Source organism: Anomaloglossus baeobatrachus, chromosome 4, assembly GCF_048569485.1.
Source record: "Anomaloglossus baeobatrachus isolate aAnoBae1 chromosome 4, aAnoBae1.hap1, whole genome shotgun sequence".
Taxonomy (NCBI): Eukaryota; Metazoa; Chordata; class Amphibia; order Anura; family Aromobatidae; genus Anomaloglossus; species Anomaloglossus baeobatrachus.
In genome coordinates, this window is record NC_134356.1 from 178256920 (window position 1) to 178275717 (window position 18798).

At 42.4% G+C, this 18798-nt stretch overlaps 1 protein-coding gene across 2 annotated transcripts in view; it reads right to left on the bottom strand.

The window, feature by feature from the left end:
* ARHGAP26 (Rho GTPase activating protein 26) overlaps window positions 1-18798 on the bottom strand; it is a 577725-nt gene that overhangs the window by 203227 nt on the left and 355700 nt on the right. For both annotated transcript variants that reach the window (XM_075344594.1, XM_075344593.1), the window contains exons 17-18: window positions 16077-16182; window positions 1622-1781 (exon numbers count right to left, since the gene is read on the bottom strand). In XM_075344594.1, coding sequence (XP_075200709.1) covers window positions 1622-1781; window positions 16077-16182 — 266 coding nt within the window. The remainder of the gene's footprint in view (window positions 1-1621; window positions 1782-16076; window positions 16183-18798) is intronic.

The window sequence follows — 18798 nt, forward strand, 5'->3', positions numbered from 1 at the left end:
GTAAAGGTTACTACCATGAGGTTTTTGTTTTAATTATAAGTGATGTTATAGAAGCCCTGGCATGAAGGTTTTTTTTCATTACATCTGTGTACATGTACTGTAGTGTGAGTGTATTAATATATTCACCTACCGCAGCTTTCTCTGGTATCCGGCACCATTCCGGTGATATCACATCAACTTTCTGATCACGTGACATCACCGCGGCCGGCCCCAGTCTTCCTGAGTCACTGTGCTGTGGGCGGTGTTTCACCGCTCGTCAGAGCCCAGCGTGTCTCCTGCTTGCAGCGCTCTGCTGTGAGAGAGCAGTGGGCTGTCATGCTGGCTGTGCTGAGCAGTGAAACACCACCCACAGCCAATCACTCACGGAGACTGCGGCCGGCCGCGGTGATGTCAGGTCAGCACGAAGTTGACATGACATCACCGGATCCCCGAGGTCACAGAGCCCGGGGGTCAGGCGATGGGGAACAGCGGTCCGCAAAAGCCCCACTCACAGGCACTATTACCAACATAAGGTGTTTGAGAGAAACATTGTTTCTCAACATAATATCGATCTAGCAAATAATAAATATGGTTGACCCAAACCTTTAATTAAATAGAAAAAATTTTTGGTTTGCTTCTTTACTGACAAAATACTAGGTGAAGTTCTTTGCCCATTTTTATAAGACATAGACAAATTATCAAACCAGAATGTAGTCGTTACCTGTCCCATCATGAATTAAGTACATTTTTACTTAGCAAGGACATTTATTTTTCGGTATAAAGCTGCAATGCACAGACTAGCCTTGGGACTCCTGATCTGAACCTGAGAGCCTCATAGTAGTCTAAGAGGATGTAGACAAAAACAGATGCGGTTTTGCACCACCACGTTATACCTTGAAATGGTGTGGGGAAGGAGTAGATAATGCTCAGGTCTTTATCCAATAGCACACTAGTCATGGGTGCATGTTGAAAAAGGAAAAAGGATTCCAATATAAATCCCAGAAGATCAGAAGACAACACCACAATCTATTCGATATCTAAAACATGCTTTATTTAATCAAAAAAGTGCATTAAAAACCGGGAGGAGAGCCGTTTTTCACCTTCTAGTGCTTCCACAGGTCCACTCACGGGTCGGTGGACCCGCTGAAGTACCAGAAGGTGCGAAACGGCCATCGTCCCCAGGGGGCCTGCACCCGACTCTCCTCCCACTTTTTAATGCACATTTTGGATTAAGCAAAGCAAGTTTTGGATATTGAATGGATTGTGCCATTGTCTTATGATCTTTTGGGACTTATCTAAGAGAATGTAGCCTTTGTGTTGGGAGACCCGTGGCCGGTCTGTGACACACAGATGTGTGAATGCAGACATAAGCTTACCTTCACATCATGAAACATCCTAATGTATTTACTGTCTGCATTATGAGGAAGTCATTCTTAGAACATAAGAACTAGAGATTGATTAATAACTGGTTTGATACTTAGATAGTACTGCCAGATATCTAGCCATCTGTAGTAACGAAAAGAATATCCGAGATATAAAACACAAAGACCTTTTATGCGGTTCTATTATCAATATCACTTTCTTATGTAGTATAAGACAATAAACAAAACTATGTTAACCAAAGAAGGAGAGATTATTTTACCTTTTCATGGTTTTCCATAATTATTTCCACCACAATGTTTTGGAATTTGATATCCATAATGGCTGCTACAGTCTCTTCTTGGGGGCGTAGTAGAGTAGGGCCAAAAACTACGCCTAAGTTGGCAACAGTCATCAAGTTTTGCTTGTGATTAGCAGCAACACTGAAAGTAGGAACATACAATAGCTCAAGAGTTGATACATTGTGACCAAAGCAACTCCCCCCCCATTCCTCAAACACAGTAGTGTTAAATTTCTATTACATCTAGCCTCCAGTTGAATGACGGTCGGGGGTACCTTCCAAATCTCCTAAAACTGGATTCAGACAGAACCCCAAATGAGTCATAAACACGAAGTGTAAACATAATTAACAATACTGTGAAAACAGTATCAGAGAAGAATTGTCTGCTTTCAACAACAAACTTATTTTAAGAAATTAAGTCTTGTAAAATAGTGGACATACATGCAATGCCTTGCAAAAGTATTCGCCCCCCTTGAATTTTTCAACCTTTTCCCACATTTCAAGGCTTCAAACATAATTATAAAAATGTTAATGTTATGGTGAAGAATCAACAACAAGTGGGACACAATTGTGAAGTTGAAGAAATGTATTGCTTATTTTAAACTTTTGTAAAAAAATAATAAACTGAAAATTGGGGCATGCAATATTATTCGGCCCCTTTACTTTCAGTCTCCGTATAAATGCACCTGCTCTGTGATAGTCTCAGTGTTCTGTTTAAAGAACAGAGAGCATCATGAAGATCAAGGAACACAACATGCAGGTCCGTGATACTGTTGTGGAGACGTTTAAAGCAGGATTTGATTACAAAACGATTTCCGCAACTTTAAACATCCCAAGAAGCACTGTGTAAGCAATCATATTGAAATTAAAGGAGTATCATACCACTGCAAATCTACCAAGACCTGGCCGTTCCTCAAAAATTTCATCTCAAACAAGGAGAAAACTGATCAGAGATGCAGACAAGAGGCCCATGATCACTCTGGATGAACTGCAGAGATCTACAGCTGAGGTGGGAGAGTCTGCTCATAGGACAAAAATCAGTCGTACACTGCACAAATCTTGTCTTTATGGAAGAGTGGCAAGAAGAAAGCCATTTCTCAAAGATATTCATAAAAAGTGTCATATAAAGTTTGCCACAAGCCACCTGGGAGACACACCAAACATGTGGAAGAAGGTGCTCTGGTCAGATGAAACCAAAATTGTACTTTTTGGGCACATTGCCAAATTATATGTTTGGCGTAAAAGCAACACAGCTCATTACCCTGAACACACCATCCCCACTATCAAACATGGTGGTTGCAGTATCATGGTTTGGGCCTGCTTTTCTTCAGCAGGGACAAGGAAGATGGTTAAAATTGATGGGAATATGGATAGAGCCAAATACAGAGTCTGCAAAAGACCAGAGACTGGGACGGAGAATTGTCTTTCAACAAGACAATGATCCCAAACATAAAGCAAAATATAAAATGGAATGGTTCACAAATAAATGTATCCAGGTCTTAGAATGGCCAAGTCAAAGTCCAGACCTGAATCCAATCGAGAATCTGTGGAAAGAGCTGAAAACTGTGTTCACAAACCCTCTCCACCCAACCTCACTCAGCTCCAACTGTTTGCAAAGGAAGAATGGGCAAGAATTTCAGTCTCTCGATGTGCAAAACTGATAAAGACATACTACAAGTGACTTGCAGCTGTAATCGCAGCAAAAGGTGGCGCTACAAAGTATTAACTTAAAGGGGCCGAATAATATTGCACACCCCACTTTTCTTTCAGTTTATTATTTTTTATTAAAGTTTAAAACAATCAATAAATTTCGTTCAACTTCACAATTGTGTCCCACTTGTTGATTCTTCACCATAACATTACAATTTTTATCTTTATGTTTGAAGCCTGAAATGTGGGAAAAGGTTGAAAAATTCAAAGGGGCCGAATACTTTCGCAAGGCACTGTATATACAGTATATCTGAAGCAAGGTGGGCTGCAGTTATACATACCAATAGTACAGTTTCTTTATGGGACATCAATGGAAAAATACAAGTAACCAAGCTAACAAAACGACTCGTAATGAATCTTTTCTAATCCTAGATGAAATCTATAACAGTCTTTGTAAAAAACCCAAACATCTAAAATAGAAGCTATTTAATTATTAACATGGAAGTTGCAGGTTTAGCAAATGTGTTGACTCGACTGTGGCCACTTTGTGAAATTTGAAACAGCAGTACACTGCCAAAATGTAGATGACCATACTATAACTTCTAGAATGTAGCCTGGCTATGCTTATACTGAAACGTCTTTACTTGAGGATTAATCAATGACACAACATATAGCCATAGTGTCAGGACAGAAATCAAGGTTTATGTGTACAGAGCATAACAATTTTAAAATGCTAATATAAGTAATGAATTTCTTATCATTGTGAAGGTTTGTGCGACAGTTTATGCAATTTTACAGTAGGAGGAACTATATAAATTCAGAAATAGAAGACGGGTTTCATGCCGCGCTATAAACCACAAGCTGGAGTATTAAAAAAGGGTATTATTTTATTGAGCCATTCCACCGCGTTTCAAAGGCAAGTCCGCCTTCTTCTTCAGGGAAAAAGAAACATGATGTTTCTTTTTCCCTGAAGAAGAAGGCGGACCTTTGAAATGCATTTGAAACATTTCAGCTTGTGGTTTATAGCGCGGCATGAAACCAGTCTTCTATTTCTGAATTTATATAGTAACCATTTCTTCGACGGGGCCGCTGCTGAACCATCCCAGCACTCATATACATCTGCACAGGGGTTGTGACTGGCACAACCCGATCAGGTGAGTGCATCCATTCTCTCTACCCTTCAAACCCAAATATCGGGTAAGACCCTATTGCGCCTTTTTTTCCCTACTACAGATTTATCCAAGTACAGTAGGGGGAAGCAATACTACAGACGAAGCGGTAGAGAAACGCGTCGAGATGCAGGGTAGTGTGTCTGTGTGGGGTCTGAGGAGGTATCCGGGTGCGTCATTGCACCTCTATTATTTGCCCAGGATTAACTCCTTACTTACCATGGAGTCTTCACTCCTGTAATATTTATTTAGTGGTGTCAATGACACACATAGGTCTAGTGGATTGTTTAATTATCAAATAAAACGGTAGAGATCACACATGTATAACGGTATTTATTGTTGCACTCGGTTTAAACATACTAATGGCACTAACAGAATCTTGACGGTATATCATGATGTCCTCTGGCTGATTAACATTAGTTACCACTTACTATTGGTGCCTGTATAGACCTTTATTGCTGGTACTCCTTTACACACATGCACTGACCTGTTTGTATAATTTTTGAGATCTCAGGAGTTGTTTTGTCCATATTCGTGGGTTTAATAATCTGACTACCTTGGTCCGACTCTATTAAACACAGTACCCTGTTTTCGATTTTGTTTTTATATGCACGTTGCACTTTGTGCTGCACCTGTTTGTGTCCCTTGAAATAGTATAAAATATATTTTTATATATTTCGATAAAGAAATAATTTTTCTGCGTCTATTTGAGATATGACTATATAATAATTACCTATGAAGGTCTTTTGTAGGCTGATGTATCTAAAATGGTGACTCTTCAAAATCTTGAAAATATATATCTTGAAAATATGGACCTGGTTATTCATGTTTTTTGTTCTACATTTTTTATGTCTTTCCAGTAAGACATCAGTCTAAAATCTCCTAAAAGACATTCTCCTTGGAACAAATCACTAAAGACAACCAAGACACATATGCAGCTTCCTATACCCCCCACATCCACATATGCAGCTTTCTATACCCACCACATCCACATTTTTATCACTTGCCTAGCTGTTGCACTTTTTTCCACTTCTTTCTAATATTGTAACATGTGGTCTGTGTCCTAAGGCTTACACTATTATTATGCAAAGTTACATACATACACAGTGTGTAACATATCACAGCATTACAACGATTGGCTGCTGTGTGCTTCAGTGTAATCACTATCCAATGATCTCTCTTTCAAAACAATCAAAATAGGACCAAAAACATAGCAGGTTCTTCTTAAATAAAAATCTATCAAGATTTACTCTTTAAGGGGGTTTCCCACCCTAGAAGTTGATGTAATCACTTTCTGATTAGTGGAGGTCCACATTGCTGCTTTAGCACTGGTGCTAGTGGACGCAAGTGGCACTCCTGGACTCCGGCTGTGCAGCACAGCTTTATTCACACCGGCTGACCAGGAAGAAGCTTGTTGAACGGTCCTCTCGTGATCACGGGAGTAATTAGACCCAAAACAATGAAAATGATAGCGTATTCTAGAAAAATGATATTCCTTTCTGTAAGGTGAAAAATCTCCTAAATCCAGTTCAATGTGCATCATTAATCACTTTTTAATTATAGTTTAACGGAGTTTGAAAACAGAAGTAAAATTGTTTGGTATTTGGCAGACAGTTCATCAGAATGTAAAAATAAACCGACAGCATATAGAAACATAAAGACGATAAAAATGTAACACTGCAAAGGTGCCAGACAGAACGTACTACAAGAAGCTGAAGCCAAGAACAAACTGAATAACTAAATACAGTAGTCTATAGTGAGATTTCAAAACCTCAAAGAAAAAAATCACACGGTTGTTTGAAAAAGCTAGAAGCAGCAGATACATAATAATTAGAAGGTCTTCTATCCCTACTCTGTGACCACTACTACCGCAGAAATTATGACTTCCTATGAATAAGAAGTTTATTATGACAGGCACAGGGGTCATCAGCTGACCCCTGCCTTTCATGACAACCCATCGGCGCCCTACGATCACATACTAATAACATACGATCATATCATGGCACCACTGATGGGCTGATGGGAGCAGGGAATGGAGATTGACAGCAAGAGTTAACTGGTTAAAGGGAACCTGTAACCTAGAATATGCGTTCTGACCTCTCAGCAGATGCATGTGTGCCCTAATTACACCTCCCTACCCATCCCTGTGTTATAAAATTGTATAATATGAAAGTAATAAACGTTTTATTACCCTCATATTTCGTATGTAAATAGCAGGGATTGTGGTCACAGGGGCGGCGCCTTGCCCTATGGATGTCTGCATATTTCTGTGGTATCACGCCCCTGTGGGCGTGATACGATGGAGCGACGTCCCCATTGCTCATTCTATCCTGCGCGCATTGCAGCAGGCTTCTCTTCCGGGTTTTCCTTGTCAGTTTCAGACGCGCACTGCGCATGCGCAGTGCGCGTCTGAAGCCGGCAATTGAACACCCAGAAACGAAGCCTGCTGCAATGCGCGCAGAATAGAATGAGCGATGGGGACGTCGCTCCATGGTATCACGCCCACAGGGGCGTGATACCACGGAAATTTGCAGACGTCCATAGGGCAAGGCGCCGCCCCTGTTACCACATTCCCTGCTATTTACATACGAAATATGAAGGTAATAAAACGTTTATTACTTTCATATTATACAATTTTATAACACAGGGATGGGTAGGGAGGTGTAATTAGGGCACACATGTGTCTGCTGATAGGTTAGAACGCATATTCTAGGTGACAGGTTCCCTTTAACAAGCCTAGTTGAATCTCCAATCCACCTCCGGCTGTTAGAGGTACATTTCGTCTGATGAGATTAGCTGGAAAGATACGGCTGAACAATTGTGCCTCAAAGGCAGGGACACAACCTTGGACGTACCAGTATGTCCAAGATGTGAAAAGGTTAAAGAGACCCCTTCAGCACAATTTTGTAATGTATAGTAAAGATATAGCTGTAAATGTGCTTTAATACAGATTAAATTAATGCCTTTGGTGAAGAAATCTTCTTTATTGTTCTTTTTTAATCACCATTTGAAGTTTTCTGTTAATTAGCTTTCAGTGCACAGAGTTGGACTGTACACTGTGTCTTCTCCCCGTCTGTGATTCCCCAGCCCCTCTGCCTGCCTCTGGTTTTCTAATAACAAGATACTGCTGAGATTTGAAACAGTGGAGGCAGATGAATCAAAGATCGAAGGCAGGAGGAGAGGCTGGGAAATCACAGATAGGGAGGAGAAGACCCCAGGTACAGTTTGGCCTCTGTGCTTCGACATCTAATTAGCAGAAAACATCAAATGGTGATTAAAGAAGAACAACAAAATGGATTTCTTCACCAAATGAATAATTTTAATCTGTATTACAACTCTACTCCAGCCATGTCTTTATCCCATCTAGTCAACACCATAAAAACAAAAGACAGAATTGCTGTTTTTGTCACTTTGTCTCAGAAAAAAAGGTAAAGAAAAATAATGAAAAAGTCACATATCCTCTAGAAGATTTCTAATAAAACCTGCATCTCGTCTTACAAAAAACAAGCCATCATACAGCTCTCTTAAAAGAAAAATGAATGTACTTTTATTGTAGAAAAAAAACAAAAAAATTTCTAACTTTAGTATAGTGTTTACTGAACTGCTCAACAGAATAAAGCCAATATCACTTATATTACATGGTCAATGCTATGTTAGAACAAATGATAACCTTAACGGGGGGGGGGGGGAGATTAACATTTTCACTTTTTGTGATCTGCCAATTTGTAAAACACCTGTAAAGTTAAAATGCTAATTGCACTGCTAAATAAATTCCTTGAGGTGTGTAGTTTATAAAATGGAAACACTTTTTGGAAGTATATATTATTACTGTATTAAAAGCAGGCCTTAAAGGTCAACATTTTTCCTTATTTTTTTTTTTAATATAAAATCACATATTAAGGCACTCCAAATCTATTGTTATGTAAAGTGACACATTTCTAATTTCCAAAATAGGGCTGTGACCTAACTTACCCAGACATGTAAAACACCCCTTAGTGCACCAATATCTCTTACTTAAAGGAAACCTATAAGTTGATGCATGCTGTACAATCCAGAATGCAAAAGACACCGGCTGTATGACTTCAGTCAGGTGTGTTTGTCTGAAACGCTGAGGCATTTCAAAGAAGAATATAGTTTAAAATCCATTGGGACTGAGAACCATGGGAGACCAGTCAGACAGGTGGGTTCACCTCAGTCCTGCACACTCATCTGTTAGTCAATGGCAACATGTGAGAAGAAGCCGCCTGTCGACTATTCTTCCATATAACTCGCTCTCTGGTATCCCATGTAATTTTCAAAGTCAAACATACCATATCTAAAATCTTACAGCCAGTGTCTGAAACATGTTGCCCGTGGATAAGGCAGAACATATTAGCGTCAGGTTCCCTTTAAGGCAGTGTTTACGTGTACTTGTATATGGACTGCAGTGTCTGGACTGAACGTACTGCCTGATCCAACAGGCAACATGTGGGAATTGGAGTTCAATGCACGTCACAATAGACCCGATATCAAATATAACACCGTAGTAGGGAATTTTGTCACTAAATATGTAATAAATATTATTAAACAAGCTTCATTATGTATGACACCAGTACAGAATTATTTTTAGACTGTTACGCCATAGAGAATTCAAGAGAATGCCTACGGAAGCGGGCTATGTATACCCGCCTACACAGCACTACAATGTATGTGTTACCATGGCAAATGCTGCTTTATTACAAATACAGGAATAGAAAAGGTTAAAAGTTCAGCATACATCTACAGTTGTATTTTCAAAGGCATCATTACAGTATATTAAAACAAAGCATACACAACTCTTTTATAGCGAATGTTTCATATGCATTTGTACGACTAAGATAAAATACATAGATTTCATAGACTTACAGACTACAAGTCTCTGGATTAGACAGCCCCAAGCCAAACAGATTTCATATGAAACAAGAGTAAAGGCCCAGTCACACACAACGACTTACCAGCGAACCCAACAACGATACGGCCTGATAGGGATCGCTGGTAAGATGTCACACAGTTAGACCTTACCAACGACACAGTAACGATCAGCGACCTGTATAACGATCTTGACGGGCATTGGGACCGTGTTGGGAGGTCGTTAGTAGGCGTCAAACACTACGGTGCGTGCTGCCCAGTAGGACACTGCTTTTGAAGAAAATGGTCCAGACCATTCGGCAATGACTAGCGATCTCACCGCAGGGGCCTGATCGCTGGTAGGTGTCAGACATAACGAGATACCTGGCGAGAGCGTTACTGCATCACAGAAACTGTGACTCAGCAACGATTTCGCTAGCGATCTCGTTGTGTGTGACGGGGCCTTAACAAAATACCAATGTTCTTGTGGCATTCCCTAATAAACACCTATTTACCGTATTTTTCACTTTATAAGACGCACCTGATTATAAGACGCACCCCCAAATTTGGTGAAGGAAGAGAGATTTTTTTTTTAATGTTAAATGATGTCCATCTTATAATGCCAGTGTCCGTCTAACAAATCATATAGGGTATATGTCCCTTATAGCCCCCATCCTAAAATTAGCCCCCCTTAATCTGGATATGGCCCCCTTATATTGAATATAGACCCCTTGTGCTGGGACACGTCTCCCTGTGCTGCCCATGGCCCCTATAGATGGTACACCTCCCCTGTGTTTGATATGGCCCCCATGTGTGCTGCCCATGGCCCCTATAGATGGCACATTTCCCCTGTGTTAGATATGCCCCCCATGTGTGCTGCCCATGGCCACTATAGATGGCACATCTCCCCTGTGTTAGATATGCCCCCCATGTGTGCTGCCCATGACCATTATAGATGGCACATCTCCCCTGTGTTAGATATGCCCCCCATGTGTGTTGCCCATGGCCCCTATATATGGCACATCTCCCCTGTGTTAGATATGCCCCCAGGCTGCTGCCCATAATAAAATAAAACACTCTTTCCTTACCTTCTCAGCGCTGTCCCTCCTGTGTCTCCCTCCTCGCAGTTGAGCTCCGGCTTCCTTACTTCCTGGTTCTTGCAGCCGGTCATGTGATCGGCACGGCAGATTGATATCATCTCTGTGTGCCTTATCACAGACAACAGCAGCAGGAGACCGGAGATCAGCGCTGGCGGTAAGTAAAGCTTCTTTTATTTTACTATGGGCAGCAGCATGGGGGCCATATCTAACACAGGGGGGGATCATGTGCGATCAAAGGAGGGCGCAGGCAGATATAATATGCCCCGCTGCCCCAGCGCGATGCAGTTTCAGCACCACGCTGATGTGGACAGCGGCTGTGCATATTATATGAGCGGGAGCAGGAGATCAAACGCTGCCGCTCGCAGCTGTCACCTGCCCCCAGCATATATATATAAAATGTGTATATATATGTACACCCCCCCCGTATATTCGGTTTATAAGACGCACCCCCTACTTTCCCCCAAAATTTGGGGGAACAAAAGTGCGTCTTATAAAGCGAAAAATACGGTACACCTGGCCATTTTCATTCAAGGGAACCTGTCACTAGTTTTTTCAGAATTGAACCAAAAGTAGCACCTTCTTGGCTGCATTCTATGAAGGTGTACCTTGTTCCCTTGTCAATCATGAAAGGAGGACGGCGAACAACGGCAGAAAGAGGGACAGGAGCCAAAGAAAAGGATGGCTATCTGACCAAGAAAAGAACGCCCATGCGACCAGAACGGTTTACATACAGATTTTTATAAAGTTATGTCTGGGGTCTGCAAGGGAAGTCAGGGAACAAGGTTTACCTTCATAGAATGCAGCCCTGGAGCTGCAGAAGTTGATACTTTTGGTTAAATTCTGAAAACTCTGGTGACAGGTTCCCTTTAAGACTGAGTTCACATGTCCTGTAATCATCCATTGAAACGAATCCTACAGAGATCCGTTGGCAAAATTATTTCTGCCGGATCCGTTTTTTTAACATTGAAGTCTATGTATCTGTTAACGGATTGCTATTTATCTTCCATTTGAAACGGATCCTGTAAGACAGATATGGATTCGTTACAAATGTAAACATAACTGATGGCTACAAAGCAATCCGTTCTCCATAGACTCCAATGTTTAAAAAAAGCGGAACCGGCAGACATCAGTTACTTAACAACAGACAAAGAAAATGTTGTGTTTGCACAAGTTGTTTCCCAACAGATCTCTGCAGGATCCGTTCTAACTGATGATTACAGGACATGAGATTACATATATCCTGATATGTATTCTTATTTGCGGAGTCTGGCCATGCAGAGCTATTCCAGTTCATGGGTGGCAGATATCAACACTCCTGGCCAGGGGTGGAAGCATAAGTCAATTATGATAAGTGGATATACACATGACAGCGGGCGCTCACAGCTCTCTCAAGTAACATATTCCCCTGCCTGTTTTATCACAGACGCGAGTATGTCTGCAGCATCTTCATCCCTCCAAGGTTGTAATAAATCAGTTCAGTGACATAGGGGATTCAGTGGCTAATGAGCTTATACAAAACGGACTTGATTTATGATGAGCTTACAGGACTGGTGACAGAGCAGAAACACTCACTCCTGTGATAAAACAGGCAAGGAAATGTGTTACCTCACTTCATTGCCTGTGTTGCCGTATAAAGGACTGCACTCAAACTTCATCCGGAGTGCAGCTTAATGTTTTGCATGCACCCATAGACTTAGGTGTGCGCTGTTCAATATATGCTGCCAATCACAACATGAAGCGATTTTTTTTCTCATGTCGAATCAGCAAGAGAAAAAAAAAGTATTGGTCGACACTGCCCCATAGTATAATATTAGGCTAAGGGCTATACAATATACTTGGCTGTGTTATTCGCCAGTGTGAGAGAGCCATTAGCCGTATAGTCCACAAATCAGGCCTTTATGGAAGAGTGGCAGCAGGAAAGCCATTTTTAAAGCAAGCCAACAAGATGTCCCATTGGCAGTTTGCAAAAAAGCCATGTAGGGAACACCGTAAGCATGTGGAAAAAGGTGCTCTGGTCAGATGAGACCAAAGTATAACTTTTTGGTCCAAATGCAAAACACTGAGATGGAAAACTAACATTGCACAGCAACCTAAAACACCAACCCCACCTTCAAATATAGTGGTGGCAGCATCATGCTGTGTGGATGCTTTTCTTCAGCAGGGACAGGGAAGCTGGTTAGACAAGATGGAAAGATCGGTGGAGCGAAATACAGGGCCAGGTTTGGAGGAAAACCTCTTAGATGCTGCAAAAGACTCAAGACTGGGGTGAAGGTTCAGTTTCCAGCAGGACAACGACTCTAAACATCCTGCCAGAGCTACAATGGATGGTTTAGATTGAAAAATATTCACGTGTTTGAATGGCACAATGTCCAGTACTAACCTGCATTGAGAAATTTTAGCAAAAGTTGAAAATTGCTGTTCACATACCCTCTGCATCTAATCTCACTGACCAAATATATTTTGCAAAGAAAAATGGGCAACCGTTTCAGCTTTTAGATGTGAAATGCTGATACAGAAATACCACAAAAGACTTGGAGTAATAATTGCAGTGAAAGGTGGTTCTACAAAGTATAGACTCAGGGGTGTAAAGTGAAAGAAAAAAAAGTTGAAACCTTCAAATACCATATTTTTGGGACTATAAGAACCCAAAATGATGGGGGAAAGTGGGGGGTGCGTCTTATAGTCTGAATGTAGGGCTGCGGGGAATGAGGGTGCTGCGGTGGAGCGGATCATCGGGGGCATGAGCAGCCTGCAGCAGCGCCTGCCGTGACCACGTGGGCCCGCTCATTACATATGCACGCCCATCCTCCGACCCATCTCTCAGCGCTGAAGCCGGTGCTGACAGGTGGGCGTGGTGATGGGCGGGGGGGGTGTTCGCTTACTTAACAGCCTGCCCGCATGATCACCCCTGGCAACTACAGCCTGGAGTTATCATGTGCGGCTGTATTCACTGCTCCCCGCGCATCATCATCAGCGCGGGGGGCAGTGAATCAGCACACTCACCGGTCACTTCGCTGCAGCACCGCGATCTCCTCCTGTCTGTGCCGGCAGCGCTGTGTGGAGCCGGCCACGATCCCTGCAGTATTTCGATGTCCTCCTGTCTGTCCCGGCGGCGCGGCTGCGTGTGGACACGTGCACACAGCGATGACGTCATCGCTGTGACCACCGCTAGTCTCCACACAGCTGCGGTCGGCACAGACAGGAGGAGATTGCGGTGCTGAAGGGATCGTGGCCGGCTCCACACAGCGCTGCTGGCACAGACAGGAGGAGGAGCGATGCTGCGTGAGCGAGGAAAGGGGAGTATAAACTTTTTTTTTGTGTGCCACAGGATGCAGGAAATATAGCAGGATGGGGGTAGAGGAGCAGGATGGGGGTAGAGGAGCAGGATGGGGGTAGAGGAGCAGGATGGGGCTAGAGGAGCAGGATGGGGGTAGAGGAGCAGGATGGGGGTAGAGGAGCAGGATGGGGGTAGAGGAGCAGGATGGGGGTAGAGGAGCAGGATGGGGTAGAGGAGCAGCATGGGGGTAGAGGAGCAGGATGGGGCTAGAGAAGCAGGATGGGGGTACAGAAGCAGGATGGGGGTACAGAAGCAGAATGGGGGTACAGAAGCAGAATGGGGGTACAGAAGCAGGATGGGGGTACAGAAGCAGGATGGGGGTACAGAAGCAGGATGGGGGAATAGAAGCAGGATGATGGCATATGAGCAGGATGATGGCATATGAGCAGGATGATGGCATATGAGCAGGATGATGGCATATGAGCAGGATGATGGCATATGAGCAGGATGATGGCATATGAGCAAGATGATGGCATATGAGCAGGATGATGGCGTATATAGCAGGATTATGGCGTATATAGCAGGATGATGGCGTAAATAGCAGGATGATGGCGTAAATAGCAGGATGATGGCGTAAATAGCAGGATGATGGCGTAAATAGCAGGATGATGGCGTAAATAGCAGGATGATGGCGTAAATAGCAGGATGATGGCGTAAATAGCAGGATGATGGCGTATATAGCAGGATGATGGCGTATATAGCAGAATGATGGCGTATATAGCAGGATGATGGCGTATATAGCAGGATGATGGCGTATATAGCATGATGATGGCGTATATAGCAGGATGATGGCGTATATAGCAGGATGATGGCGTATATAGCAGGATGATGGCGTATATAGCAGGATGATGGCGTATATAGCAGGATGATGGCGTATATAGCAGGATGATGGCGTATATAGCAGGATGATGGCGTATATAGCAGGATGATGGCGTATATAGCAGGATGATGGCGTATATAGCAGGATGATGGCGTATATAGCAGGATGATGGCGTATATAGCAGGATGATGGCGTATATAGCAGGATGATGGCGTATATAGCAGGATGATGGCGTATATAGCAGGATGATGGCGTATATAGCTGGATGGGGGTATATAGAAGGATGGGGTATATAGCAGGATAGGAGCACATACCAGGATGGGGGTATGTAGCAGGATGCGGCCATATGCCAGGATGGGGTATATAGCAGGACAGGATGCGGCCATATGCCAGGATGGGGTATATAGCATGATGCGGCCATATACCAGGATGAGGTATATAGCAGGATGGGAGCACATACCAGGATGGCAGTATATATAGCAAGATGGGGCTATACCAGGATGAGGAACATACATATACATTATATATATATATATTATATATACATATACATATACACAAGGCAGGAGGATAATTACCAGGATGGGGTACCTTAGTAGAGAATTTGGGGATATTACCCCCATAACCGTGTGTCATGACCACATTTTTTGCTTAATTTTATTTTCCTATTTTCCTTCTCTAAAACCAGGATGCGTCTTATGGTCCGGTGCGTTTTATAGTCCGAAAAATACGGTACTATTGAGTATACTGAGGCACAACTAGAGTCACAATATAGTCTGGAGACTGGATTTAGTGTTTTATTTTTTATTTTTTTCATGTAAGATCAGATTTATAAGGGATGGGGAACTTCCATTGGATCAAATTGCAATGCTTCCAAAAACGTCATGTGAAATTTGAAAATGACTGGCTTTAATAATTGCAAATAAAGCTATTTTTTCTATTATGCTGAAAAAGAAATATCAGTAAAAGATGATTGTATCTTAAACATCTACTGCCCGTGTTTGCCAGTGAGAGACATTTATTGCATACTAGCCAAATCGAAACCACTGTAAAAGTATGCATACATTCTACAAAACCTACACATATAAGTGGACTATATCTGAAAAACATACCGGGTAGTCATGTTCTCGGCACGAATACAATATTCCTATTATATAAAATACAGTGGCATTTCTCAAACAGATTTTATTAGAGTACATAGTTAATTCTTGGGTATTCGTTTACTTCAAGAATACAAAAGGCACAAATTAGGTTTGAAAAATAAATCCTTGGTTCTAGATCTTCTGTAGTAGTTGTGTTGGTGAAAACTAGGACAGGAGAGCTAGAAATGTCATCCTGCAGATTCATCATCTACTTTTACCCCGATGTCTGTAACATCAGCACTAGTCCAGATGCAAACACAAAGGAGATTCAGAACATTGAAAATAGTTTGATGAAATAAACGTCTTAAGAAAATTGACTAACAACTAGTGTTATTAAGACACCATCAACTTACTTTGCCAAGTGCTTCATTAACATGTTTAACATCTGTCTATTCTTCTCTGGCAACCGGTGGATCAGACAATGTATTTCTTTAATTCGGGTCTCCTGGCTTTCTAGTTCTTCAATGAGAATGAAAGAAAAATAATAATAATATGATTAGGTATTCGGAACGTACAACTACAATTCCAAACAAGCTGAGATGTTGTGTAAACTGCAAAGAAACCAATAATATAAGAATTTGGCAAACTTTTGTAGCCATATTGTATTCACATCAGAACATAGAACACAGATCAGAACACGAAAATTATTATTTTATTTTTTAAATGAAATGGAAGTAATTCAGAAACGGATGGCAGCAACATGTGTGAATAAAGTTGGGCCAGAGCTGTGTCTGCCATTGTATTGCATCCTCTTTTTTTTTTTTTTTTTTTTTTAATACCAGTCTGAAGACAAAGTGGGAAGTGAGAATACCAAATGTTTGAGTTTTGGGAGAGGGATGTCGTCCCATTCTTACACGTGGTTAAACAATAGTCAAAGACAAACCCACTTCACAAATCTAAAAATGAGACCGATGCAGGCAAAGTTCTAAGAATCAGTGTACAAGCTACTAATTTTTAGAAAGTGTCTCATTCTTGTCTAATGTAGGATTCTAGCTACTCAACAGTCCTGAGCCTTCTTTGCCCGAGTTTTCATTTCATAATATGGCAAATGTTTTCTATTGGTTAATGGTCTGTTTTGCCCAAGGCCAGTGAAGGATGGAATATATGGCTTAGCATTGTCTTCCTGAAATGAACAAGGATTTCCCTGAAATAGACATTGCCTGGATGAGAGAATATGCTGTACCAAAACCTCCATATAATGCTCAGCATTTATAGTGCCCTTCAATATGTGTACGCTGCCCATGCCCAGGCACTAATGTAACCCCATACCCTTAGTGGTTTAGACTTGTGAAGTGTGTTGATAAGCTGGATGGTCCAGCTCCTTAGAAGTTTGCAGGACACAACCTCTGTGGTTTCCAAACAGAATTTAAAATGTTAATTCATCTGACCACAGAACAGTTTTCCATTTTGTCCATTTTAATTGAGCTTTGGCAGAGAGACGATGGCAGCGTTTCTGGATTATGTTACTATATGACTTCTTCTTTGCATGATAGAGCTTTACATGCATTTGTGTATTATACCGCAAACTGTTCACAGACAATTTCTGGAAGACCAATTCAAGTTTCATTGTTGTTGTTTTTTTTAATGTAGGGCAGCCTGATCTGTTTCCTATGTTCTGTTGTGAATAAAATATAGCAATAACAGATTTCCAAATCATGGTTTACATTTTATAGTGTCTCTATTTTTTGGGAATGGGGGTTGTATGATTTAGCAGGGGTACCCAACCCCATGTGGCTCGCATGCTCCTGACATGTGGCTTGCCGACGGTCTCTGGAAATGTAGCTGTACAGAGCCGCAGACCGTCTGTTTCTCAGGGCCAGTGGTTATTGGTGGGCAGACTGGACATCTGAATCAGGGCCACCATATTCTGAGGAGCCCCCAGTCTTTCAATCATAAGCTTCAGTACAAGTGCTGTACGATCACTGAAGCTTCCGCAGTTGCAGAATCACCTTTGGTGACATCAGTCATGTGACTCACCTAAGATCCTAACGCTGCACTGCAGGAGTCCTTAGACCTGCACATATGCGGAGTCAATAACCTGTAGACCCCACCTCTATTCAAATGTATCCGCGTCTTTCAGGTGCGCATATATTTAAACAGTGCGGTGACAGGACTGAGGCAAAGGAGCTCCTCAGCACTGCACAAAGACATATCGTCATCAGAGAAGAGTACGACGTGCAGGCACAGGTAAGCGCTCCACGAGGAGCCGAAGAGGACATGAAGGCAGGGGCGTAACTACCGCAGTCGCAGAGATCGCCACTGCAACCGGGCCTGGGCCTGCCCAAGATCCTGATTTAGATGGGTGTGTGTCAGCGGGCAAGCATCCAGCTGAAATACATTGCAGCACAGAGACCCGTCGAGTCCCTGCACTGCGAAGTACCGGCTGCCAATTAAGGCTATAAATCTTCATTGCTCCCCAGGCACCCAATCGTGGGCATGGGGAGGTGAGAATATGCTGACGGTGCTATAAGAGGCTACGCATCACACTGACGTCATGTGCTGCACCGCTTACACACTTGACAGTTGCCATGTGTGGCAGGAGGACGCCGGGGGAGCGCAGGGTAAGTGAGTACAATCGTTTATTTTATTTTTTTTATTGTGTGCTGAGGTGGGACTATATACCAGGAAGATGGGGAGACTATATACGATGAGGATGGGGAGGCTATATACCAAAAGGATGGGGAGTCTACAGTTATATACCAGGAGGATGGGGAGGCTATATACCAAGAAGATGGGGAGGCTATATACCAAGAAGATGGGCAGGTCAATTACCAGGAAGATGGGGAGGGCTATATACCAGGAGGATGAAGAGGTTATATACCAGGAGGATGGGGAGGCTATATACCAGTAAGATGGGGAGGCTATATACCAGTAAGATGGGGAGGCTATATACCAGTAAGATGAGGAGGCTATATACCAGGAAGATGGGGAGGCTATATACCAGGAAGATGGGGAGGCTATATACCAGGAAGATGGGGAGGCTATATACCAGGAAGATGGGGAGGCTATATACCAGGAAGATGGGGAGGCTATATACCAGGAAGATGGGGAGGCTATATACCAGGAAGATGGGGA